This window comes from Phalaenopsis equestris, unplaced genomic scaffold (assembly GCF_001263595.1).
Source record: "Phalaenopsis equestris unplaced genomic scaffold, ASM126359v1 Scaffold000540, whole genome shotgun sequence".
NCBI lineage: Eukaryota > Viridiplantae > Streptophyta > Magnoliopsida > Asparagales > Orchidaceae > Phalaenopsis > Phalaenopsis equestris.
Genome location: NW_018164980.1, coordinates 2,272,308 through 2,297,897, shown reverse-complemented (window position 1 = coordinate 2,297,897; position 25,590 = coordinate 2,272,308). Strand labels below are relative to the sequence as shown.

Sequence of the window (25,590 nt, the reverse complement as noted above, 5' to 3'; positions counted from 1 at the left end):
AGGTGATGAACGCCGGCTGGACAGCAGGCGTGCGGGTGGTTTGGAAGTTGCGCCAGCAGGTAAGGTTGGTGGAAGTATATGAGGGTGCCTAGGAAGGTTGGCGGCAACAGGGAGGGGGTGTAGGGAGGACTGGCCTCAACAGGTCTGGTGCAGGAAGACTAGCGACTTGTCACGATCAAAAAGTCCCACATTGGCTAGGTGTAGGGCTGAAAAGAAGTATTTAAGTTCTGGGCTGCCCACCACCCCTAAGAGCTCTTTTGGGAGGTGACAAGTGGTATCAGAGCAGATTATTGTCTGCTAGGCGCGCGGACTCTTAATGGTCCATTGGGCCCCTCGGTGGAGCCGGTCCACAGACAAAAAGTCCCACATCGGCGGTGTAGGGCCGAAAAATAGTATTTAAGTCCTGGGCTGCCCACCACTCCTAAGAGCTCTTTTGGGAGGTGACAAACTTTAGGTAAAGGCACTGGGAGCGCTAGCGTCGGCAGGTAGAGGGGCAGGAGGGCCTGGCTTCAAGCAGGTAGGGGGCCGGTAGGGTGTCGACAGCAGGAACCAGAAAGGTGGGAAGTGCTGGGAAGAGGGCAGCCAGCTGGGAAGGCAAATATGAAGAAGATTTGTAGAGGTAACCACCACCTCGGAGTAGGATACTGCCGGAGCACCACCTGTTTTTGGATGCAATCCTAGGAAGGGAGACCACGCAGATGGCGATAAATCTGAAAGCAGCAAAAAGACCAAATTCACATCCATGTTGAACCTGTTGATCTGGTTCAGCCCTAGCCTGTCATCTAGTCCAAGGAAAAAAGAAAACATCTTGGCCAATGGTTTTAGGCTACCTTTGCGGAGTGCAATAATTTGCACCATTTTAATGTCAACTTATGACATTGAACTAGCAGCTTTCAACACTCTAAAAATTTGGTTGTTTGGCTGATATTTGAGCAGTATCAAACATCAATCGAGAAAGCCCAAAAAATTTTTGGCTTTTATAAGCAGTCTCAAAAGTTATACCATGTTTGACCCTTCAAACTATTGTTAATTAGGTGCTAAATTATATGCCACTGGGAATAGTATAGTATCGTTAAACTACCATATAACTCCGAATGCAAGCAAGCGCACACAGCCAAATAGTAGATGTAAGGATGATGGTCTGCCCATAAATGAAAGAAGTGAATCTTACCCATCTAAAAGTGACTTAAAAGGCCATATTTGATTGTGCTTGTAATTAGAAAGCATAAGTGATGAAATTGCTAAATGCTTTTATTGGTTTTATGTAATTAGATAATATATTGGATTATAACTCAACTCTGTCAAATATGATAATTTCATTTCGAGTAAAGTGTGACTATTTATCTGGGGTCATTTTAGTTTTAGTCTATAAAATGTCACATTGGTCCCTAAAATCTTTTAATATGTGCTAAAATAAATCCCAGGGAGGACTATTTAGCCCCCATCTGAAAGAATGAGGGGACTAAATTGACTCTTTTATGGACTGGGGCTAAAATTATTCCCCATAAAAAGTCAATAGAACATTTTGACAATTTTCTCATTTTATAACCAGAATGGCACACAAACAAAGCCATCATCATCTAAAACATACTTCTACTTACCTGATGCTTTCTTGTTAGATGCCAACTAAAATCAAGGAAATTTATTGCTCACCTTCCAGTTTTAGATTGCCACTAGTAGGCTAAAAAGTAAGCACTCTATTATGTGATGAAGCTGTAGATTGTATTAACTATTCATTATGCATAGACTTCGGTAGGTTTTTTCACCAGATACACTCTTTTACTTCCATTTTAAATTGTTCATTATGTAAGCACTCACTCTCCCTGCATTGTTTTCTTGTTTTTTCCTTTTTATTTTTTTCTTTTTTTCCTTCCATGTCCTGTAATGTTGTTTTACCAATAGACTGCCATATTTATATAATCAAGCATTGGCATACCTACCACCTAAGTCCTATGTATTTACATGTCTAACACCTAAACTTTACTTTTTTATATTTATAACTCCCAAATTTTTCATATCACAGAAAAAACCCACTTTTTTAACTTTTAAAAAGTGAAATACACATTTTCATGCATAGATAAGGTGACATATATATACATGGGAACTGTGGTATGTATGTAAATTTTCCTTGTATAATTGGCCAAAGGTCAATTATCTGGAATAACACCTAATACTACCACTGTGTTCCAGGGACATGGAAACGACTTTGACTATTCCCAACCAATGTTGCTAAATCTTGGGAGGAATGTTCAGGCTTTACACGTGTCATGTGGATTTAATCACAGTGGTGGAATATTTGAATACAGTCAAAATTGAGGTTGGTCACCAACCAAAACTTACCCACACCCTTCACATTATCTATTCATTTGTAAAGGCATGGTATAAAATAATTATAATATTCCTCATATTCTCTATGTTTTTTGTGCATGTATATCAAAGATATTCATCGCCATGTAAACCCAAGTCTAAACAATATATATTGTTTTAACATTTTTAATGTAAAAATAGCCTTTGATAGTCTTATATTTTGGTGTAAATATGCTGTGGTTTATATGTAATTTGCTGTTTTGATTAGGTATCCTTTTGCTCTAATGTAATTTAGTTCATGATTTTTATACAGAAATTGTATTTAGATATTCTGATTATATTTTTGGATCATTTACTCGCATAACACACAATTATATGAAATAAATAATGAAAAATTTAATGTAATTATTAAGCTTATTTAATTAAAATTATGATTCATGTCAAATTCCTGAAATTTTATTTTAATCCTTTTTATCATAAGTAATTATCATAATTAAACAACACTAAAATTAATAAATTTAGTTGCACATTAATTAACATCAACTAACCTTAATTAACATCAACTAACCTTATTAATTTTTTTAATTAATTTTCAAATTATTTAAATTAATTGAAATTGCAGCTTACACTTGCTAATAATACCGTTGAAAATATTTTAAATAAGTTTCTAAAAATTCAAAAAATACAAAATTTCGTTGCTAAAAGCATGAAAAAAAATTCGTTTGGCTGTTTCGGTATCTTTTATTTGATTTTTTTGCATTGATTTTAATATTCATTAAATAAAAAAAATAAAGAAATTAGGATTACAAAATTAAATTCATTTTTAAAAATAATTTGAGCATTTGATATTAAATTTTGATCTTAAAATAAAATTTTGAAGTTATAATTATTTCAAATTTTAGTAGAACAAACATTAAATTTCAAATTTATTGACAGAGATACATTTGGGTTCAGGTTAGATTAGTTTTGAAATTTGAATTTTAACTCCATTCAATTTGGCTAATCTATAACTATAAATCAACCCATTCAAATCAACCATTGGCACACCACCATACAAAACCAAACTTGTTGAAGCCACCATTGTAGAATCAGAACAAATTTCTTTAATATTTGAAAACATAGTAATTTTGTTACAAAACTACCAGAGCCGAGCCTACAACTCTTCAAAACTGAACTAATCAATGCTTCCTGTAATTATTATTTAAGAAAAAAAAAAAAGAAAAAACATACAAAAGAATGAAAAATACATGCTGTCACATTCATCATAAAAATATGATCTTGATCCCACATATTCCTTCTCATGATTCCCCAAAGTCTGCTCCGCCGCATCAGCTGCTGTTGGAGTTCGGAAAAATTAAATCTTTCGAGTCTCGAAGCTGTAGAGACCCAGCGAGAGAGTGAGAATCGTCGTCCCCAATACAAGAACACAGTAACAGCAGTAAGAAACAATGGAGGTCGGTCAGAGGAGAGCTCCCCACACAGCTCCATCTCCTTCCCCACAACGAGCGTGCACGTCCTTTATTCTCTCCACAGACTTGCAGATGCCGCTGCAGCTCCAATCAAATGATGCCACGCACACATTCCCTGCTTGAGCCTTCCATTCACAATCTGAGCAATTTCACCAAACCTTTTAATTAAGGATTTATATACATACATACCCACATCATTCTCATGTATTCTCATTTTGACACTTTAAAGATAAGTTAACAAAAGAAATAAAACCTGGAGGAGTTCCACAGCACATGTTCCTGTCATCAATATGTTCAACATCAAGCCCAATAAACCATGCACCAAGAGAAACATCTTCATTTGCATACTTGTGAAGTATAGGCCTATAACATAAAGAAAAGAAAAAAAAACACATTATAATTATAATCATAAATAGTTAATTGTGTTACAGAGAAGTCACCAGCCATGACTCAACTGGTTTATAGAAATGAAGGTTGCCAGATCTTTCGAGATGGCGTAGATCTGGCCGGTCGCATGGCGGAAGTATTTGTTCCCTTCTTCGCCAAATTTCCAGTATTCGGGCTCGTGATACTTTACATTCCTGTAATAATGGTACAAAATACATTAGCTTTTTGCTTGGAAAACCGGCTTTAACATGATTTGTTTTCATTATTTTAGGGTTTAGTGTGGCAGACTAAAAAAGAAGAGGAAGCTAAAGATATACTTATTTGAGAGAACTGGACCAGATTTCATGCACCCGACGTAGACCCTTGGTTTGGACCTATGGCGAGAGAGAGTTGCGGCTAGCATACCTGAAACATAAGGAAAAAAAAAAAAAAAACACTTCACTATTGTAATCAAAATTACTTGTCTAAGAAGGCATATAGAAAAAATCATTAAAATTATGGGGCACTTATATACATGCCAAACAATTCTTATGTATTTACATATCTAACACCTGACATTCATAATTACATGTATATCGCTCAAATTTTTAGCATCACATCAAAAATACCACCATCACCATAATTTTAAAAGTAAGAAAACACCATTTCATGCATAGGTTTATGACACCAAGGTGTCATAAATATAAATATCAAAAGTTGAGTGTTAGACATTCAAATACATAAGAATTGTGTGTTATGTATGTAAATTTACTTAAAGTTAAGTATACATACCTAAGTTTACATGGACATCATCATCCACCTTGACATAAAATTCAGCATCCCAAAGAGTAACTGCTGTGGAAAAGAATATCTTTGTTTTTGCAGATAATTCATGATACCCTTCAACATGATCCTGATCATATACATGGATGTTGTTATAAAAAAAATTCCAAGGCATTTAAGCTTTTGTGCTTTGATGAATAGAGAAAAAAAGAGCGCATTTACCAGTCTCAGAAAGTCATTATGTTGTTCTTCTTCGGAATCAATTGCCCTATCGAGAATGCTATTCGACGTAGCGCTGCACGCAAAAAAAAAATCAAAGATGTGTGAGGATGAGTGCAATGAAACATAGATACGCATTTCTCTATCAAAACTTGTACTGTGTTATGAAAGGAAATACGGTGAATTTCGCTTGATGAAAACTATAAAGAAATACAATTTAGCAATATAAATATGTGAAAGTGTGTCAAATATGACCGGTGCACTTGTCGTATAGTTTATACATATAATTAATACACAGAGAAAATAAGATGAAATACCTGTGGCCAATCATAAACCGGATAATGATGCCCTTCTCCCGTTCGAGTTCTTTTAGCTTCTCACCTGAGCGGACATAAATGGTTCTCATGTAAGTGTTATAATGCCAGGATAAAAATACATCAAAAATAAAATTTAGAAGGAAAAATCTGTCATGCACATGTCACAATAGAATATGTTTTCATTTTTTGGGTCATTTACATTCATACCAAGTAATTCCTATGTATTTACCTATCTAATATCTAAACTGCACTTTTCAAATTTACAACACCCAAAATTTTCATATCACATCTATAATACCACCATTTTAAGAAAGTGACGTACACCATTTCATGCATAGGTAAGGTGATATGTGTGTAAAAATTGAAGTTTAGGTATTAGATACATAAATACATAGGAATTGAGCGGGGCATGTATGAAAATCTTCCAATCTTTTTATTTAGTTAAAAATCTTATTATACTAATAGCAGCACACTTCTTTTGCTAATCTGATAAATAACAATTATTGGTTCAATGAATACATGCATTCTGCAAAGTTGCTGAAGCACAATATTCACATACTCTCTCATTTGAGGAGATATAAAACAGTATATGTGATAGGTGTTAGAAATACACAAAAGCTGCAAAGAGTTCACCAACAAATCAAATAGTTAGGCCAAAGAGAAATACAATCATCATCATCTTCATAAGCTTTATCCAACACAATATCCAAAACCCCAACTTTGGATTCATTTTATGAAGTTTGGTTAAAGTTTTAAAATTGTCATCATCATAACATCAACCCTCAACCTTTTCTCTTAAGGCTTGAGAGCGAAAATCATAGATTTAATCGAAGAAATATGAGCAAATTTGATCAATCATTTGTGTCCTTTGAACCATCATCTAGATAGAGATCAAAGTAAAGCATGCAAATGAAATTTGCAAAGTAACATGAACAATTCATCAATCATAATCTCATTTTTCCACTACTGAAGCATAATTAACAAATTTTACAGATTTAAACAAGGTAAAAAAGGAAATTAGGTAGTAACCTTGAGGCATCCAGGTATCTCTGACAGAATCACGCCTCTTCCTGCTACTAAATGCTGTATTGATCCCAATAACAATAAAAGCCTTCTTTTTCTGCTGGCTGGAAGCTGTAATGGTTGGAGACCCATTAGAGCCTGTAAGCTCATGAGAGCTTCTGGTTACCGCCAGCTCCATCTGTAGCGTTGATATCGTCTTATCCAAAGATCTGAAGATACAGATCAAATTCAGAAAAAAATATCAACTAAACCCTAAAATTCAGATACTTGGAGAAGAAGGAATCAGTAAGAAGAAGAAGGTGTTCGGAATCATCAACTCACTGTAAGGCTTCATGGGTTCTCGTGACCTCCCCCATTACATCCTTGTCAAGATCAACCTTCTGTTTTAGATTCAATCACTGTTAAAATAAGAACCAGAAAGCGCCAAAAAGAATGAAGGTTAAAGATAGAAACTAACAGATAATAACAGTACCAACCTTCCTAGTCGCGCAATCTTCCGATACAACATGGAGCTCCTGCTCCTTCCTCCCCTGCGAGATCATCTGTTTGTTCGAATCTACCCGTTTATTCAAATCCGGAAACCTAATCAACCCCGAAAAGAACTCGATCATTAAGTAAAATCTAGAAGAAGAAGAAGAAGAAGAAACCCTAATGAAAAATCGACGAGGGATTCACCTATCAGTGAATAGCATTCCGAGGCCGAAGCTCGCGACGCAAAGCAAAATGATCCATCTCGTCGACACCCTCTTCTCCGCACCTCCATTGACCCTCGCCTTCATCATTTTCTTCCCCTTCTCTCCCGAATCTCCTCCTCGATTCGAACAAAGACCGCGCCTTTATTGAAAAACAGAGCAGATTCGAAAGGAGAAGAAGACCCGCAATCTCGGAAAGCGAGAGGAAGTCAAAGGCGACGGCTTCAAAGACGGGAGACTGTGAGAGTCGAGAAAGCTCCTGCGTAGAAGAAGGAAAGAGGAAGAAGCTGATCGCCCCTCCATTTCCTCAGCTTATAAAAAAAATGGCGAATTGCTCCAAATACTTCAAATTAATGCTGAGAAGATAGATTTTCGGTTCCTTTTTAGTATAAAAAAAAATAAAAAAAAATAAAAAAAAAACATTCATATAAATATTATATTTATTTAAATAAATAATTAATTATATTGTAAATTTATTATTATATTGTCTATATTTGTAAAAATTATCACTCAAATGTTAAAATTATTGAATTTATTTATTTATTTCCTTAAAGGTGTAGAGTCCAAACATTTGTTTTTATTATCAATAGCCATAAAAAAATTCAATAATAAGTTTGATATAATCATATTGCTGTTAATTTATAAATATTAAATTAAAAAGGAAGAAAATTTAAAAGTAAATAACAGAGAAAGTTTGGGCACGATGAGGCGTTGGCATTTGGAGGACAGAAAACTGCATAATACATTAATTAATGCTAATGAAGATAGTTAAGCAGATGGCATCTATCACTTGGGATACTAATTCTCACGATTTACAGACAATTACATTATTTTAACGCATTACATTAAATGAAACTCTTTAATTCGAATCTGAAGTTAAGAAAAAATTAATGATCTTTTAATTAATGTTCTAAATTTCGGTAACTTCGATTCAATTTACTTGATTTCGATACGTTTTTTTTCGTTGAAACTCGTGCAAATATTTATTAATTTTATGCTGTTTTTGGTGAATTTATTATTTTTTATTTTTAAATATTTACACACGGGCCACCCAATTCTTACCCCCCGTTTTTTTTTTTTTTTTTTTTTTTTTTTTGCATTTATACCATCCATATATTTCATATCACATTAAAAAATGCTGTCTTTTTAATTCTTAAGAAGTAATATATACTTTTTTTCATACATTGAGGTGGTATGAATGTAAAAATTAAAGGCTAACTGTTAGATATCTAATTACATAGTAATTGAGTTGTGTGTATGTAAATCTTCATTAGGAATTGAAGTTACGGGTACAATTATTTTAGGGACTGTATGATTTACAGGGAATGAAGTGCAATCTAAAAAGCTCGTAAATGAAGTATTGTTATTATAATGTATTTGAAATACTTTATAATTGTTGGGTTCACTGTAAATCAATGTTTTATAGTTTTTTTGTATGATTTGAAGTAGATTGAAATAATATATTTTTAAAAAAAATTTCCCGGCAGCAACATATGACCGAAAAATGGCAGGCCGAATGTGAATGGAAGATGGTCGGCGGCGGTGGGCGGGCGGCGAGTGGCGGGTAGAGATGGTGGCAGTGGGGGCCGGGTGGTGGCGCAGCGGTCGACGACAGTGATAGTGGCTGCAACGGAGAGGGATGGCTGCCTGTGGTAGAGGGCAGGCGGCGGGCGACAACGTGTGGCAAACAACGGGCGACAATTTGCTGATTAAAGTTTAGTGTAATTTAAATTCAATCAAATCTGTCAAATTTTAAATTCAGCTAAAATGAACTGAAGAGTGACTTCAAATTCATTGAAACATTACATTTTACTTGTACCGTTTCATACTAAACACATAATTTTCTCAAATCTTTGTAAATGGATTACATTACACTAAAAATTCTTCCAACCAAAGAACCCTTTAGTTTTAAGGGAGTTTTATCAATAGTCCTATGAAATTTCATTAATTGTAGTTTGTATTTTAATTAGAATTTTTTTTTTGGTTAATTTCGAACTTAACTTTTTGGGGCTCTAAATAAACTAAAATGGTCTGGCAATTGTGCGAGCACGCAGATATCTGCATATAATATTTTTTTTCCTAAAAAAGAAATTAATTATCATATTTATAATATATTTAGATGAAGCAAATAGGTACCATTCTATATTACTGATACGTCACCAACAAATTTTCAACAGCCAGCACGAATCTTGATGCAATTTTGAACATGAATCATTTAAACTTTGATTAAGAGTCGTACAGAGCTTCGATTTCAGCAAACTTATAATCAAATTGACCGGCGCGATGAGACGCACCTAATGACATGAAAGTGAGTCAAATCAAGTCTGGATCAAATTATTAAACCACTCTTTGAGGATTTCAGGAGGCATTTGAAAGGTCAAATGAATGTTGAATCTAGCGAGTTTATAGTCGAATCTAGCGTTTTAACAAGAAGAATCCAACGAGCCCCAAAGCACTCAATTCTGACATCATTAAGACACTCAAATGTTCATTAAACGTCGTTCAATCGAGGGAAGCTCTCCGGACCGTCCGATCAAAATGGTTCATATTTATGCATTAATTACACCCAGAACACTATAAATAGAGTTCCACTCTCACATGAGGGAGGAGGCTGGAGAGTAAACTTGATGCTTTAGGAAAGAGCTCAAGTCCAACATTATCCCTGCCATCGTCGACCTTCGTCGACCACCACCGACCGCTGTCGACCACCACCGACCTTCGGCGACCACCGCCAACCTTTGTCGACCACCGCCAACCACCACGATTATCGATGATCACCATTGTCCTCCGTCGACCATCGTTGACGGTCATCGACCGTCGTCGACCACCGCTGAATTTCGTCGACCATCACCGACCGTCATCGATTGTCATTAACTACAGTCCATCATTACCGATCTCTGTGGACCACCGCTGATTAAACACCGTCAATCGACGTTGTAACTTGGAAAGCTAGTAACCCTTTCTCGTCTGTGGGATAAGAGATCGCCGTAATCATCAACCTATAGTGAATTTTTATAACTAGGTCAGGCCTCGTAGTTTTTTCCCTTTACGGGTTTTCTACGTAAAAACTTTTGGTGTCATCACAGATTATTTCCCCTTTCATCTGAGTGTGTATTGAATCCTTATATAACGCTAAGACGATAATCCATTACTCTACTGCCGTGAATTTTCTGGCACGCATCTGTTACAGCTTCACATTTCTTTAGAAAGTGAGTTGGAGGCGATGATGCATCAAAATCGTGCCATGAAGATGGCAAACAATTCATACAAATCTAATTTAATCCCCACCCCCATGATGTATATTACCCAATAATTGATATTACAATACTCTTTTACTGCATACATCTCTATAACATATCATCCTGAGCTCATCCTAATATTGATACATCCTCTAATGTAATTAATGAAACCAAACAATATATATTCAAGATAGATATGAAATAAATAACCTAATAATATAAAATGGTGTAAATCATTAGATGATAATAATAAGAAGATTTAAGTACATACCACTAAATTCTTATGTATTTGTATATTTAGCAATTATATTTCAATTTTTACATATGACAAGTCATCAAAAAATTTTCATCATTGGGCATGAATCTCGATGCATGACAAGAATAATGAGTCATTTTTTTAGTTCAAATTTCAATTAAAAATCATCCAAACTCTTATCTCAGCAAAATTACAGTGAAATTGGTTAGCTCGACGAGACGAACACAATGACGACAATATTGACCCAATATGAATCAAATCAAACATATGTTGAGTCGCTAAAGTATTTTTGGAAGCTTTTGGTACCCGATTGGAAGATCAAATGGACTTCAAATTTTTTAAATTTATACTCAAATCAAGAGTCTTGAAGAGAAGAATCCAATAAGCCCGATATCATTTAATTTTGACACGGTTAAGGCACTCAAATGTCCACAAAACACTGATCGATCAAAGGAATCTCTCCAGGTCTTTCGATGGAGTGCTTTGAATTATTGTCTTGTTTATTAGGAGGCCTTTCAAAGACTCTATAAATAAAATTTCCACCCCTCTTTCAAGAAGAGGGAGGAAGATCTAGACTTTGAACCGGAGGAAGCCAGAGACTTGGAGGAGAAGGAGCTGAGATATGATGTTCTACACCAAAGGTCTAGTGAGCACCATCCACATCTGCATCCACCGACCACAATTAACTACTGCTCGTCGGCCGCCCTCTGCTCGTTCCAATGAAGGCACTAACTAAATCACGACGTACGCTATAGAGTAACAAAGAATCATGCAAAGTAACCACTAGACCCGCAGAGTAACAACATACCCTAAGATGGAGTAATGATGCAACTCAAAGATGATGTAACAACACACCTTGAATACAATGCGAAGATGCACCCCACGTATCTTACAACGACGTCTTTCAAACACCGTGCAACAATGCATTCCTCAATAACTGCTTGTAACTATCGTACTTAAAATACGGTTCAATGATTTTATCATGGCTATTGCAACCTTCAACTCTGGCTATGTGGCTTATAGACACTATTACAGTTCGTGCAATTCCCAACTTCAACTTATGGACGTTATCACATCTAATGTTGCTTCCAACTCTGGCCTTTATGGCCTACAGATGTCTACGAATGTTATCTTAGCCATGCAACTCACAACTTCAACATCTATGGTTGATCGCTATCTCAGCTCATGCAACTCCCAACTCCAGCATCTGTGACATACATGCATTATCATACATCACACAAATCCCAACTCTGACCTCTGTAGCCTATGTATATTATTACAGCTCCTAACTACGACTTTTGTGACCAACTGACACTCATACAGCAACAATCTACGACTCACATAACCAAATATTATCATGACTTTCAAGAAAAGCCTCCACATTGAGCTGGCTCTACAACCGTTGTCCAAAACATTCAAAACAAACTACTGTCTCCATAACAATTGACTATGACCCTTGTAGTCAGCTATCACAGAGAATTACATTAGTTACAACCAAATTAAAGCTAATATCAATAGACTTATATTGTATGACTTTGTAATTTCATCTTCTCTATTTCGGCAGAAGAGCTGACCTATATAATCATAGTTACATAGTAAATTATTTCAACTAAACTAGACCTCATGATTTTTTCCTCTTTCAAGAACTTTCCACGTAAAAACTTCTTGTGTCTATACTTGTTACTTTAATTACCTGAGTATGTGATGGATTTTCGTGTAACTCTAAGACACTAAATAATCAAATTATTACAATGAATATGCCAACACGCGTCATCATACATACCTCCTTAATTACCTATGGATGAAAAGATGTACTTCTTAAAAGTTAAAATGGTGGGTAGTATAAATGTAAAAAACAAAACAAAATATATGTTTTAGAAATGTAAATACATAGGAATTGAGTGGTATGTATGTAAACACTTTCACCGTCATCAAATTAATAATGTCACATAATAATTACCCATGCTACTGTTTGCACTAGTTATGCCCGAAATCTGCCATGAAAGTCGAACTTATTTAATTTATGCGTTACACTTTGTGTATTGCATATAATGATATAATTTTGCTTAAAATATTTTAAGATGACAAACTCTCTCCAACAACGAAAAATCATTCAATGTGGACGGCGTATGCTGAGATGCATGTATCATCTGATCTCCACTGTTGATTAGAGCTTTTATCAATTTTTTTTTTTTTAAATAGACCCATCAAAATGCAACTTTGATTTGATCAACCGTGGAGATCAGACGGCGCATGCATCTCTGCATAATTTTTCCTCTAACAACATATATCATCTTGCAAGCTATTATTATGAGCCATTTAGAAATATACCACCCAATTTTTACGTATAAAACCTAAACTATTTTTTATATTAATATCCCCCATATCTTTTATATGCAATTTTTAAAATGTGAACTATATGTTTTTGTATTAAATAAGATGCCCTATAAATAAATATTAAAGTTTAGATGTTAGATATGTAAATACGTAGGAATTGTGTGATATATATGTAAATCTTCGTGTTATTATTTATATTTTTTTTTTCTCAGAATACAAGTGGTATACGTATGGACATGAAATAATTACCCATTATTAATTATTTCATAATATAAACAGAAAAAAAACAAATTAGAAATCACAATTAATTATAAATTTTTTTGCAATTAATTGATTAATTATATATTATATTCATCTTAAATAAGTCAAAGTCTTTTAAAATTTATCATAATTAAAAGCTTTTTTCAAAATATTCCAAAACAATTCAATATTCTTGACATATGGAAGATATTAGGCATAACAACAACAACAACAACAACAACAATAATAATAATAATAATAATAATAATAATAATAATAACAAAAAAAAAAGAGAAAGATTATTCATAACAATTACCCAATTTGTTTTGGAAAAATGTTAGATCAGGACTCCTAATGTAGAGCTACGGTTGGAGTCCACTCATATGCGGACACGTGGATGTGACAGAAAAATTTTAAAAAAAAATTATTTTAACGCAGGAAAATATTTCTCCCGTGTTATTCTGCATTATTCAGGTGTTAATGTGATGATATTCATGTGTTATTGTATTGTGAAAATATTCTCGGTATTATAATAACACAATAACATCTGAATAACGCGGAATAACACAAGAGGAATATTCTTCTGTGTTATCGGGATGGATCACAGAAGAGCGCACGCGTTTTCTTGAAACCACGTGTTTATATATGAGTGGACTCCGAACGTAGCTCTAAGTTATGAGTCCTGATGTAATATTCTTTTCATTTGCTTTAGAGGGGAACATATTAATCAATAGCTGTCATTAAATAGCGTTAAAAGGGAAGAAGCCAATTAGCGTCATATTTATTAATTAATTTCATTTGAAAGATAATTCGAATTGTTGCTTTAATCTAAATTAAAAATAAATAAAATTTGTGATCATTTATTTATTTTTAGATGAATATTATACGTTAAAAAACTAATCAAAATATATTTGACACATCTTAAAGTAAAGTCAATAACTATAATTAGGGAGGTTAATGCGCGTTTGAATCTGTGCCCAAAGGTGTAAACGAGTCGAGTTGAGATCGAGCCACTCTGTGGTTTAGCTTTAGTTCGATTAATTAATCGAGCTCAAACTTTTTTCTACGAGTTCCAGCTAGTTCACGAGCCTGCTTGATTAATATAAAAAAGAGAAAATAATATTAGTTCAAATTGGTGATAATAACATAATAAACAGAATGAGCATTTTGGCGATAAATTTTAAAAAATATATATTTGATATAAAATGTTAAATATCAAAATTTTAATATTTTTACTAATTTGATGATAAAACTTTGAACTTTAATATATATTTGAATATATTTTATAATAATTATTTTTTAAACGAGTCAATTCACAAGCGAATGAGTCAAGTCAAGGTTGGCTTCAGCTTGGTTTTGTTAGCTCATTGAGCTTAGCTCATGAGCCGCTTGTCAAGCCGAGTTTGAGCAGGCTCACGAGTCACCTTGATATAAAATGTTAAAGATAAATATAAAATTTAAACTTCAGATGTTAGATATGTAACTACATAATAATTGTGGGATATATATATATATATATATATGTATGTAAGTATTTCTTATAAAGAACTCCCATTGACCATTTAAAAGGCATTATGAGCTCATCTATTAATTAAATGTTAATATTTCAGTCATATGATAATAGTAAACATTAAGAATTTATTTAACTTTTTTTTCATATAATTCATATCACTCTTATTTTCACGAGAAAATATTACATGCGAATAATATATGTGTGAATAGGTGATATTGTAATCGTATTATATGCATAAAATGTGCATTTGATTTTTAATATGATATCAAAGATTCAAAGTGCTATGACTGTAAATATGGAAGTTTATGGGTTAGATATGCAAATACATTAGAATCATGGGGAATGTATGTGAATGCTCCAAAATATAATATTGGGCTTTATTGACTTCTAAGAAATTACTTAAATTATTTTGGCAACCTTTTTCTATTTGTACAGAATCTCACAAAAAATTTCATAATTTATTTTCTTATTATTTTGTCATAAAAAAACCTTATGAGTAGTAGTAATGAGATAAACAAAACTATTATATGGTCAAATAATTTATTATTATTACTATTATTATTATTTGTTTCATATCTTCAAAATGAATTATGGTCTTTGTCTTTGGAAAAAATATTACATTACGTGTGGAGTCCAATGAAATCACGCCACAGGGGAATATTCCTAGTAACACAGGTAACACAGGGGAATATTCCCCTTTTATTATTCAAGTGTTATTGTATGTTATTCATGTGTTATTGTGTTCTAAGAATATTCTTGGTGTTATAATAACACAATAACACATCAATAACACTTGAATAACACTCAATAACACTTGAACAACACGCGATGAATATTCTCGTGTTACCGGGCCAATTTTTTTATCCTTACCTTCACGAGACTCCACACATAACTCCACGTGAGAAGTCCTGATGTAATATTTTTTCTTGTCTTTGACAGAATTATAGGGTTATTATATTATAACATTTTATAATTATTTCAAATCCCTTCGCCGGCCAACCAACACAATCCATTTGTCAATCTTAGGCGTTTAGTTGGCATTTTCTCTTTCGGTTTAGAACCCCCGGTGAAAATTATAAATAAGAAATTTAGCTTAGAATAAGGCAATTTTATACTTTGCGACACTAAGGGGTTATAAGTGTAAATACCAAAATTTGGGCATGAATACAAAGAAATTGTGTGGTTTGTACGCATATAACTCTTAAGAAAATTAGAAAACTACAATGTTCTGTGTGGGGCAACTACAACTTATTGAATAATCTGTTGATTAGTTGATTAAAAATAATATGCTGATAAGTTAAGTATGGTACTATTAAAATTTTTTATTATTTTGGAAAAGTCAAAGACAGAAAACTGCCACCGCACCGCACCTAGATAGATGCGGCGTGAAAATCCTGTTTTCAGCGTTTTCAAAACGCATAAGCTGTAAAAACACAGTTTACCCAAATATGGTAGGTGCGTTTTCAAAACGTCATCGCACTAAATAAACTGCCCCAAATGGGCCCTAAGTTCACTAGTCCGGTGGTGATAGGTATTTAAAATTTTCTTAATAATATGCTTCATGGTCGCATATTAACGTCAATGTAATTAATAGTTAATTGTATGCAGGAATTATGAAAAAAGTAATTACTTTTCACTGGCAATTGTCCGCCTAATTGATATCACGTTAGTTAGTATTTGTGTAAAGCTGTAGATTTAGCTCGCAGATCGTTATCTAAAAAAATTATATAAAATGTAAATAAAATCAAATTTAATGACTTAAGCGAAGAATTCGAGCTGAAATGGATCCAAATGCCTCAATTTGAGCCATCTTGTTTTGATTTTGAGCCGGATTGAGCCTATTTTTAGCCAGAGCAGATCTAAATAACTCAAAATTGAGCTAGCTAGTTTTGATTTTGAGCTGGATCGAGCTCTATTTAATTTCGAGCATGGCTGACTAAAAATATAAAATAATGAGTCACGAGCTGATTTCAAAACAAAGGCAATCCATTCAAGCAGATTTCGAGCCTGACCCTTGTTCGCCGTATTTGAGTGTGAGCGCCTAGTCGTGGCACGATTTTAATGCATCATCGCCTCCAACTCACTTTCTAAAGAAATGTGAAGCTGTAACAGATGCGTGCAAGAAAATTCGTTGTGGTAGAGTAATGGATTATCGTCTTGGCGTTGCATGAGGATTCAACACACACTCAGATGAGAGAACAACTTGTGATGACACCAGAAGTTTTAACGCAGAAAACCCATAAAGGGAAAAAATCACGGGACTAGACCCAACACACACTCAGATGAAAAAGAAACAACTTTTGATGACACCAGAAGTTTTAATGCGGAAAACCCATAAAGGGAAAAAATCACGGGGCTAGACCCAGTTATAAAAATCAAATATAAGTTGATGATTACAGATGACACTTGTCCCACAAAAGGGAAAGGGTTATTAAATTTTCCAAGTTACAACGTCGACTAACGGCGTCTGGTCAGTGGTGATCGGCGATGGTCGACAGAAGTCGGCTTTGGTCGCTGACAGTCGGTGGTGGTCGATGGTGATCGACGATGGCAGGAATGATCTTTGACTTGAGCTCACACCTCAATTTCTCTCCCCAATCACACACTCATGTGAGTGGTGGACTCTATTTATAGTGTTCTGGGTGCAATTAATGCAAGAAGATGAACCATTTTGATGGGACGGTCCGGAGAGCTTCCCTTTATTGTATGACATTTGATGGACATTTGAATGCCTTAACAATGTCGGAATCGAGCAATCTTGGGCTCGTTGGATTCGTCTTGTTGGTACGTTTGATTCGACTATGAACTCGCTAGATTCAGCATCTATTTGACCTTACCAATGCCTTCAAAAATCCTCCAAGTGTGGTTTAATGATTTGATATGGGCTTGATCTGACTCAGATTGAACTAGTTTTTATATCATTGGGTCCATCTCATCGAGCCGGTCATTTTGACCACAAGTTTACTGAAATCGGAGCTCTGGATGACTCTTAATTGAAGTTTGGATGTTTATTGTTCAAAATATTACCTCGAGATTCGTGTTAGATGATGAAAATTTGTTGGTGGCATATCATATATATATATACTCTCTCTCTTAATCTTCATCAAAAAGCTTATTATCAGAGCGCCAAAAATAAAAAAAAAATGAAAAAAAACGTGAAAAATTTTATTCATTTGTTGGTTATAATATTATAGACAAATTTAAATAAAATTAAATAATAAAGAAACTTGCATATGCATGCATCAAATCTTATATAATCCACACATTATAACCACATTAGATCATCGATGAGTAGATCACCGAATATACTTGTATCAAATTACACCATTGAAATTAATGAGTGCGCATATTTGAGGGAGTTTCACGTTCATACCCGAACAGTTAAGGCGACAATATTTCAAGACGAGTACTGATTCGTTGAGCTATCTCTACTCATTGTTTGACATGAAAGTGAAAGATCATTAACTCTGTAATACACAAGCATAATTGATGAACCTAGATCATAAGAGCATAGAATATAAAACTAATGATAGACACTTTTATCCATCATCTCAAAAATACCAACTTTTGTTATGATGAAGTTCACCATTTGCAAAAGAAACGGTTGCGCCTATGTCAATACCAAATGAGATTCACCATGTGATTGCTGCATTAGAAGGATTACACAAAGCAGCACAACTTGATGAGATGTGCACTATACCAACTTTTGTTTAAATTTAATGATAGCATATGATCAATTGTTATTTCTTTTTGTATATTATTATATTCTTAAGGCCAGCTGATATATATATCTATATATATATATATATATATATATATATATATATGTTGATTATGAGACAGTGACAATGTGGTTTACCACATTTCAAAGAGAGTTGTAGGTATTGAGTGTATCAGGCACTTACGATACTTGTGCTGGATCATCATCTTCTTACAACATTTGTTGAGTGTTGGTCACTTCAAACCAACTCATTTCATTTATAGGTGGGCAAGATCACTATCATCGTACAGGAGATGACTATAATACTGAGTATTTGAGTTGATGACCTCACAATGGAAGGTTGATAGTTGTTGCCAGAGGCAAGAGGTAAGAGTTATATCTCGATTGCTATGATGATCTGCTAGGTGGCCACCCCATTCAGGTATGTTGTATCATCACCCTGATGATATGAATATTGCATCAATATAGTTTATATAGTGTAGACTAGAGCACATAATTGCATATCCTTTAGATAGTTGAGATGGACATATAACCCGGAGTCGTACATGAATTTTCCTAATATCATCTTCCACAAGCACGTCAGGACATGTATGTACTCGTGCTGCTTGGCTCTTTTATCATTTTGGACACTTTTAGTTTAGATATTCATTTGTAATATTTATCACTTTTGGAGGATATTGACAGTTTTTGGTACTATATTTAAGTAGCAATATTAAAGAATTTGTATAGAGAAATAAAAAAAATAATTAAACATAAGCGAGTTAATAAGGTCGGATGTTTGCATTTACTGTAAGTGTAGTGATAGGGAAGATTTTATATTAGAAGATTTGCATATTGAGTACTTTACCTAGTAGATATCAATGGTAAGGGCATAAGGCGTCGGTATATGTTCCCCAATTCATATAAATTTGCAGTTTCTATCATTATTGTACTTGTAAAAAATGATAGCTTTAATATTGTACAAGTGAAATGAAAATTTATGAGTATATTACTAGCTATGCTTAAGTTTATAGGGATGAGTTTGCTAGGTTTCTAAAGAGCTCGAATTGTTTCAATCAGTTAAATGCATATGTTTCTTCTATTTAATTTTTTCATTTATATTATTACAATTTATATGGCATTCATATGACCTTCAACTATGATTGCACATTACATACCTATATACAGTAGTGGCTGCTATTTGGGAAGCTCATGTACTATTCACATATTGCCATTGTGTACACTAGCAATTTCTTGAGCACATTGCAAAATAATTTGGACATATGGAGTTGCTTCAAGTAGATTTCCAGCATGTTGATTACCATTGAAATAATTGTTTTGACTGGGAAGAGTAGCACCAACTATATATTGATATATCTGCAATGATAAACATGTATATGTTTTTTAGTAGGATGAAATTAACATTGATCATGAGAAAGCCATTACACAATACATATGGCGGTATCGGTTATGGGCCACCTTTTAACTACTCAAGCTCTTATGGAGGATCTAAACATATATTGCCTTCCTTCCCTGCTAAACAAGCAATGATATGCCCTAACTTTGCTATGCTAAAATTTGTCCAATTATCATTTAGATTACTAAATAATTGAGACATAATAAAATTTTGCAACACGAGTTTATTGTAGTGACAAAAGAGTTGATTCAATTGTTCTTTTGTCGCAATAAAGACAATCCAAGGTAGGTGGCAATCAATAGACTCGATAACTCTTGTAGCCAAATGCGATGATCAATTTATTTTTTTGGATACAACACATAAATATAGAGCTATGGCTGTTACACAGGAAATTTGCATTGACATTTTTTTAGTAAGATTAGAAGTGAAGAGGATCAAAGAGGGTCATCCCATGATTGTAACCATTTATATCTTCGACATTTTTTTAGTTCATGATCTTCATAGATGAAGTTGGGACTAGGGCTATAATAAAGTCGAGTCGTGTTGAGTATGCCTTGGATTATAGTTAGCTTGGCTACGTTATAACCTATAAGTTGTTCATGTTCGACTTGAGTTTTATCCAAGCTTGGACGTATATGTTCATAATAGGCTTGATTAGACTTTTTAAATTTATTTGATTTGTATTTGATATATTTATAATAATTGAGCGACTACTTTAATGAGTTAATAAATAAGCTAGAATTCAAGCAAGTACTTGAATTAATTTTCATATAAAGTTAATAACAAATGATTTTACAAATCTAAACAAAGAGCATTTGAATAGATTTCAAATTAATATCTAACAAACTTACAACATTAAGTAAGAAAATAATATAGTGCAAGCTGAAAGCTTTCTTGTAATTTAATAATAAAAATAAGTATCAACAAACTATTTCACTGAAATAATAAAAAAAAGATTAAATTTTATTAAATTATTTTGTGTATTGGCATTAAAAATTTTTATATTCTAGTTAATCATATTTTATTGAAACATTTATCATATAAGATATAAGTTATCATTGAAACGAGTTAGTTCATGAACATAAATAAATGATTTTGATTGTGTTTAAGTAAGGTTTGATTAAGTTTCACGTGCACTTTTAAAAATGATCGAACTTGTTTATATGCTTATTTGAACATACTTGACCGAGTATTAATCGAGCCGATTTTAAGTCATTCATCACGTGTATTGGTTCATTTCAAGCATTATGTTGGGTATTTGGTCTTTCCTCCTCACACCAAGAGGGGCATTTTTGAATATCAATTGTTATAGTAGCTCTTCTCAAGCAGCAATTTTGAATGCGGATTACCAATGAGCAGCTTTAGATGTCATATTTTGTCCAACAAGCTATATGATTGAAGTAGATGATGTGCCTAAGAATTTATAATAGAGGAACATATATAATATGCACATATATTAGTTGTACTATATATCACCATTTTGAGCACTACAATTTGCCACGTAGGCATTTTGAGGTAATTAAATTAATGTAATGTAGCTGATTAAAATTAAATCTCGGATAAAATGGAGGTGGGAAGAAACGTTAACAATGCTTCCATTAGAAAATACAAAACCTTTTGATTTCATAACGAAGATCTATCTTTACATGACTGCATTAGAAATATGATGAATTAAAGAATAATATCCAGAAAATTGAAGGGTCAATCTGTAATTAAAATATCCTTTTATTAACAGATGCAATATATTCAGAATCAATTCAATTCAGATTGTTGAAAAAATTAGGGCGAAGAAAAGCAAAAACGACACAAATTTAGAAGAAAATAGAGATTTAATGAGGTTCGGCAAAGATGCCTACGTTCTCGGGAGCAGAGCGGCGATTCCTTTCACTATTCAGAAAAGGGTTTACAGAAATCAGAGATACCTTCTGAGGTTACTAACAGGTCTGTTTATAACCCCAGGAGTAAACCCTAGGCACAATATGTAATTATAACAGTACCATACCGTTGGGCTTTGCCCCCGCACCCCAACCCACGTAACTTCCCAATCTGGACAGATTCTTCCGTTCCGCTCCAGTATATGTCCCTATATGATATATGAGCCATACCATAACACAAATGAATGTTGTAATTTATGAAATTCAATACAAGAGAAAATGTCGAGCCTTTGACTATTAATCCTGTCTCCAAATGTTAGAAATGTCATCACACTATGTTTTAGATATTTATTCATAAGAAAGATGTACATGCATACCACTTAATTTCTATGTATTTACATATCTAACCTCTAAATTCCAATTTTTACATATATGCTAGCTTACTCATGCATTAAAATGTCCATTTCATGTTTTTAAAATTAAAATATTCATTTTTTTAAAGTAATATGATAAATTTAGGTAAAAAGGGAAAGTTTATAGGTTAGATATGTAAATACATAGGAGATTATCATATCAATTTTGCAACTATTAATAGTCCTCAGTCCACATTAAATTGCTCTCGTGAAACTTGAAGAGGACAGGACTAGCAATCCACACCCGGACTGATCAACCACCGACGTCCTTTAATTAAATCTCTCTTCTTTTCCTTCAATTCAACCACTTTGTTTCTTCAACATATTTCATGGATTTCAGTCGTTCATGGCGCAGCAAATCTTCTTCCTCTTTTTCCAAATACACCTCTCTCATAAAGCCATCCGCCAGCCAACGAGATCTCCACCAAAGACGTCAAAACATTACAAATTATGAACCGGTGTCACCCATAGTGACTTGCATGGGCCGAATCAAGCGCTCCAAGATACCGCCGCCACCGCCGCCATCTCGCCGCCGTGACTTCCACATCTTTTCGGTCTCTAGAGTTTCTTCTTACAATCAATACAATCCAAATACAAAAAAATATGCATGTGCGTGTTCTGTGCCTAATAATTGCTTCAGGGGCTGCTCTCGGGCAATCTGCAAACCGAAGAAAGAGACATTGGAAGTGGAGGAGATGGACCCTCCTCTTCCCGTGGAGAGAAGGATGGTGAAGCTATGTTTTGAGGAGAGCTTGTGGAGGAGAAGGTGTAGGGATAAGGGTGATCTTGCAGAGCTGAAGCTTTGCCGGCCAGTGAGGCTGACGGTAGTTGAGTCGGCGGCGAACTTTGGCATGGTAGCTTAGGATTTGATTTGCTTTTTTGTTTGTTTGTTTGTTATGTTATATAATTTATTTTTTTGTATGTTATGTTATGTTTTGCGGTATTTGCATGCATAACACCCAAGTCCTATATATTTACATATTTAACAATTAAACTTTATTTTTTACAGTTATACTGCCCAATATTTTCATATCTCATAAAAATATCACTTTTTTTAACTTTTAAAAAAGTGTTCTTTTTATCATTTCAAATGTAGTAAGATGGCATATGTTAGATATATAGATGCACTGTAATTAAGAGTTGTGTGTGCGTGTTCTTTTTTATTTTCCTTTATTTTTTTTTAAAATTTTGATCTAGGAAAATGGACGTGTCAAATTTAGAAACTTGACCAAATGACCACACCCTTACTTAAGATTCACTAAGTCATATTTATTGTGTACAATAGTGTTTCTGATGGTATTGAAATAATTTATCTTCTTATAATTGCATAAAATGATCGTAATTGAGTAAAATAAATTGAGACTAGCACCGAAAGTTAAGAGACCTATATCTAAAAAAATTAGGAATAGAAAAACCCTGAGTTAAAACAATTCTCTTCATGAGTGTTAAATACTAATGTTGCATTTGCATATCTATTTGATAAGACTAATAACCTTTTAATGTTTGTCACAAGATTCTAGCCTAATCAACCTAAAGAAACTAAAAGAACATCATACGATTGAACCATCTTTCTTATGCATTATATTAGTTGGATTAAAGCTTATTTTTGAACCTATTCAATAAACTTAGGCCTCTAGTCTAATCTTATATATTTGGCCAAATAAAATTGGCCTATTAATAGGACTATTAAGTTTTTTAATATATTGAAATGCTAAGTGCTTGGCTCTTAACATTTTTCTATGAAAGCTAGATCTCTTTATCATATTGCAAGTAACTTTGACAAAAATCGATTGATAGGACAAGGCCAAAGTTATAGCATTGATTGGCTCTGACTAATAATCATAGTGTTTCTAACATTTTTTTTGTTTATTATTGGCTTCCAAAGACCCTTTATGAGTAGAAATATGTACCATCTCAAATGGTTAAATAAATAAAAAATTCCTTAAAGGTACAAGGAAATGCATGAAATTTTATATTTTTTAGAGATTTTCTCTCAGCAGCCAGAGGAAATAAATTGAATTTTATTTTTTTCATTGTGTATAAATTTCACTTAAAAAGTAGGATAAAATTATTAATTATATACTTAGAAGTTATTTCCTTAAAACAATAAGATTTAAGGCTAGGATTAATGTTAATTTCAAATTGATATGATCTTCTACATAATCATCACTTAATACTCTTAATACTCTCAATATTATTGTTGCGTGCTAAAAATTTACGACGGCGAAGTAATATATTAACATCTTGGTGTTGTTTAAATACTACATGAATGATGGCCTTTCCGACGGTTTAATTTTGTTGGTTATAATTAAAAAAAACCGTCGCTTTTGATATTTCTGACAGTTTATTGATAGTTTTAAGCTCGTAGGTAAAAACACTTGTCAGTTATTTGAAAATTGAATGATATTTTGATAACAAAAAATTAATGACACATAACCAATAAATTAATGTCATAGTTTTTTTTTTGAGAAAAAAACAAGTGATCATTTTTTCATCAGTTTATAAAACCAACAAATCAACCCTCGATAATAGCAATAGCTTATATATCGTAAAAATGTCTCACTCGTCCGTTTTTTGAAGCAAACAAACTGTCAAAAACTAAACGAATAACATGAGTTTCGTTTTCTTACATTGAAAAAATAAAAACGAAAACTGCAAGGTTAATCTCAATTGAAATAGTTTCAGATGCAGGTTACATGTCTTTACTAACCTTGACTAGCCGGAAGCAATACTACATAAATAAAAGTCATCGACGTGACTTTTGCTAGGTGAGTGGTGGAATGTGTTGGGGAAATGATAATGACCCGACTGTTATGATGGCAGACTAATGCAGAGATCGAGTGCTAGAAAGTTTGATGCCAGCACCGTTGGTAGTTGTTGGTGGTTCAGTGGCTGAGACGTTGGTCTGGCGGTGGCAGGGGCTCGATGGCATTGATCAGGCAATAGTGGTCTAGCAGTGACGGTGGCCAGACAGCTATCGAGCAACAATGGTTCAGTTACATGGCACCAGTGCTCCAGTTGTGGCAACTACTCAACAATGATCACTAGGCAGCGGTGGTTCGACAACAACGACCATACGACAACTGTCGGGCAACAGTGGTCCGACGAGATTGTTGTTCAACGACGATAGTCGAACAACGCTGGTTTGGCGGTGATGGTTGTTCAATGGCAATGTTCAAACAACGATGGACTGAGAACAGTGGCGGTTGACGAAAGCGACTAGGCAATGATGGCAGTGGTCCAATGGTAGCGGCAGCTAGTTGATGTCAGCCCAATAGTAGTGGAACTCAATAATCCTTAAGAGCTTGTTGCTCCTTCAATTTCTCCTCTAAATTCAGGCCCCCCATAATGAAGAGAGTGAGGGTGTACTAATAGATACTGTGAGTGACATGCTCTATAAATATTAGATAAATCTGGATAACTCC

At 33.8% G+C, this 25,590-nt stretch overlaps 2 protein-coding genes across 3 annotated transcripts in view; one reads left to right on the top strand and one right to left on the bottom strand.

Annotated features, from left to right (window-relative positions):
* Window positions 1-2,469, top strand: part of LOC110028942 (ultraviolet-B receptor UVR8) — a 70,444-nt gene extending 67,975 nt beyond the window's left edge. For both annotated transcript variants that reach the window (XM_020731016.1, XM_020731014.1), the window contains exon 16: window positions 2,191-2,469. In XM_020731016.1, the coding sequence (XP_020586675.1) occupies window positions 2,191-2,316 (126 nt within the window). In that variant the 3' untranslated portion in view covers window positions 2,317-2,469. The remainder of the gene's footprint in view (window positions 1-2,190) is intronic.
* A 1,202-nt stretch (window positions 2,470-3,671) lies between these two features.
* Window positions 3,672-7,498, bottom strand: LOC110028970 (beta-1,3-galactosyltransferase 7-like). Its single transcript, XM_020731053.1, has 11 exons — window positions 7,160-7,498; window positions 6,961-7,066; window positions 6,806-6,864; window positions 6,491-6,693; window positions 5,462-5,525; window positions 5,148-5,220; window positions 4,935-5,055; window positions 4,481-4,568; window positions 4,232-4,357; window positions 4,030-4,139; window positions 3,672-3,915 (listed from the first exon to the last, which is right to left on the bottom strand). The coding sequence occupies exons 1-11, from the start codon at window positions 7,264-7,266 to the stop codon at window positions 3,767-3,769; spliced, it is 1,206 nt and encodes a 401-aa protein (XP_020586712.1). The 5' UTR covers window positions 7,267-7,498; the 3' UTR covers window positions 3,672-3,766.
* Window positions 7,499-25,590: the final 18,092 nt, after the last annotated feature.

Bases quoted from the DNA above. Each gene is read 5' to 3' on its own strand.
- LOC110028970 (XM_020731053.1), bottom strand. From the start codon at position 7,266: ATGATGAAGGCGAGGGTCAATGGAGGTGCGGAGAAGAGGGTGTCGACG. The intron at 6,694-6,805 runs GTGAGTTGATGA...CTGTATCTTCAG, and splicing joins AGAACCCATGAAGCCTTACA to ATCTTTGGATAAGACGATAT. The intron at 5,526-6,490 runs GTTACTACCTAA...ATGTCCGCTCAG, and splicing joins AGATACCTGGATGCCTCAAG to GTGAGAAGCTAAAAGAACTC.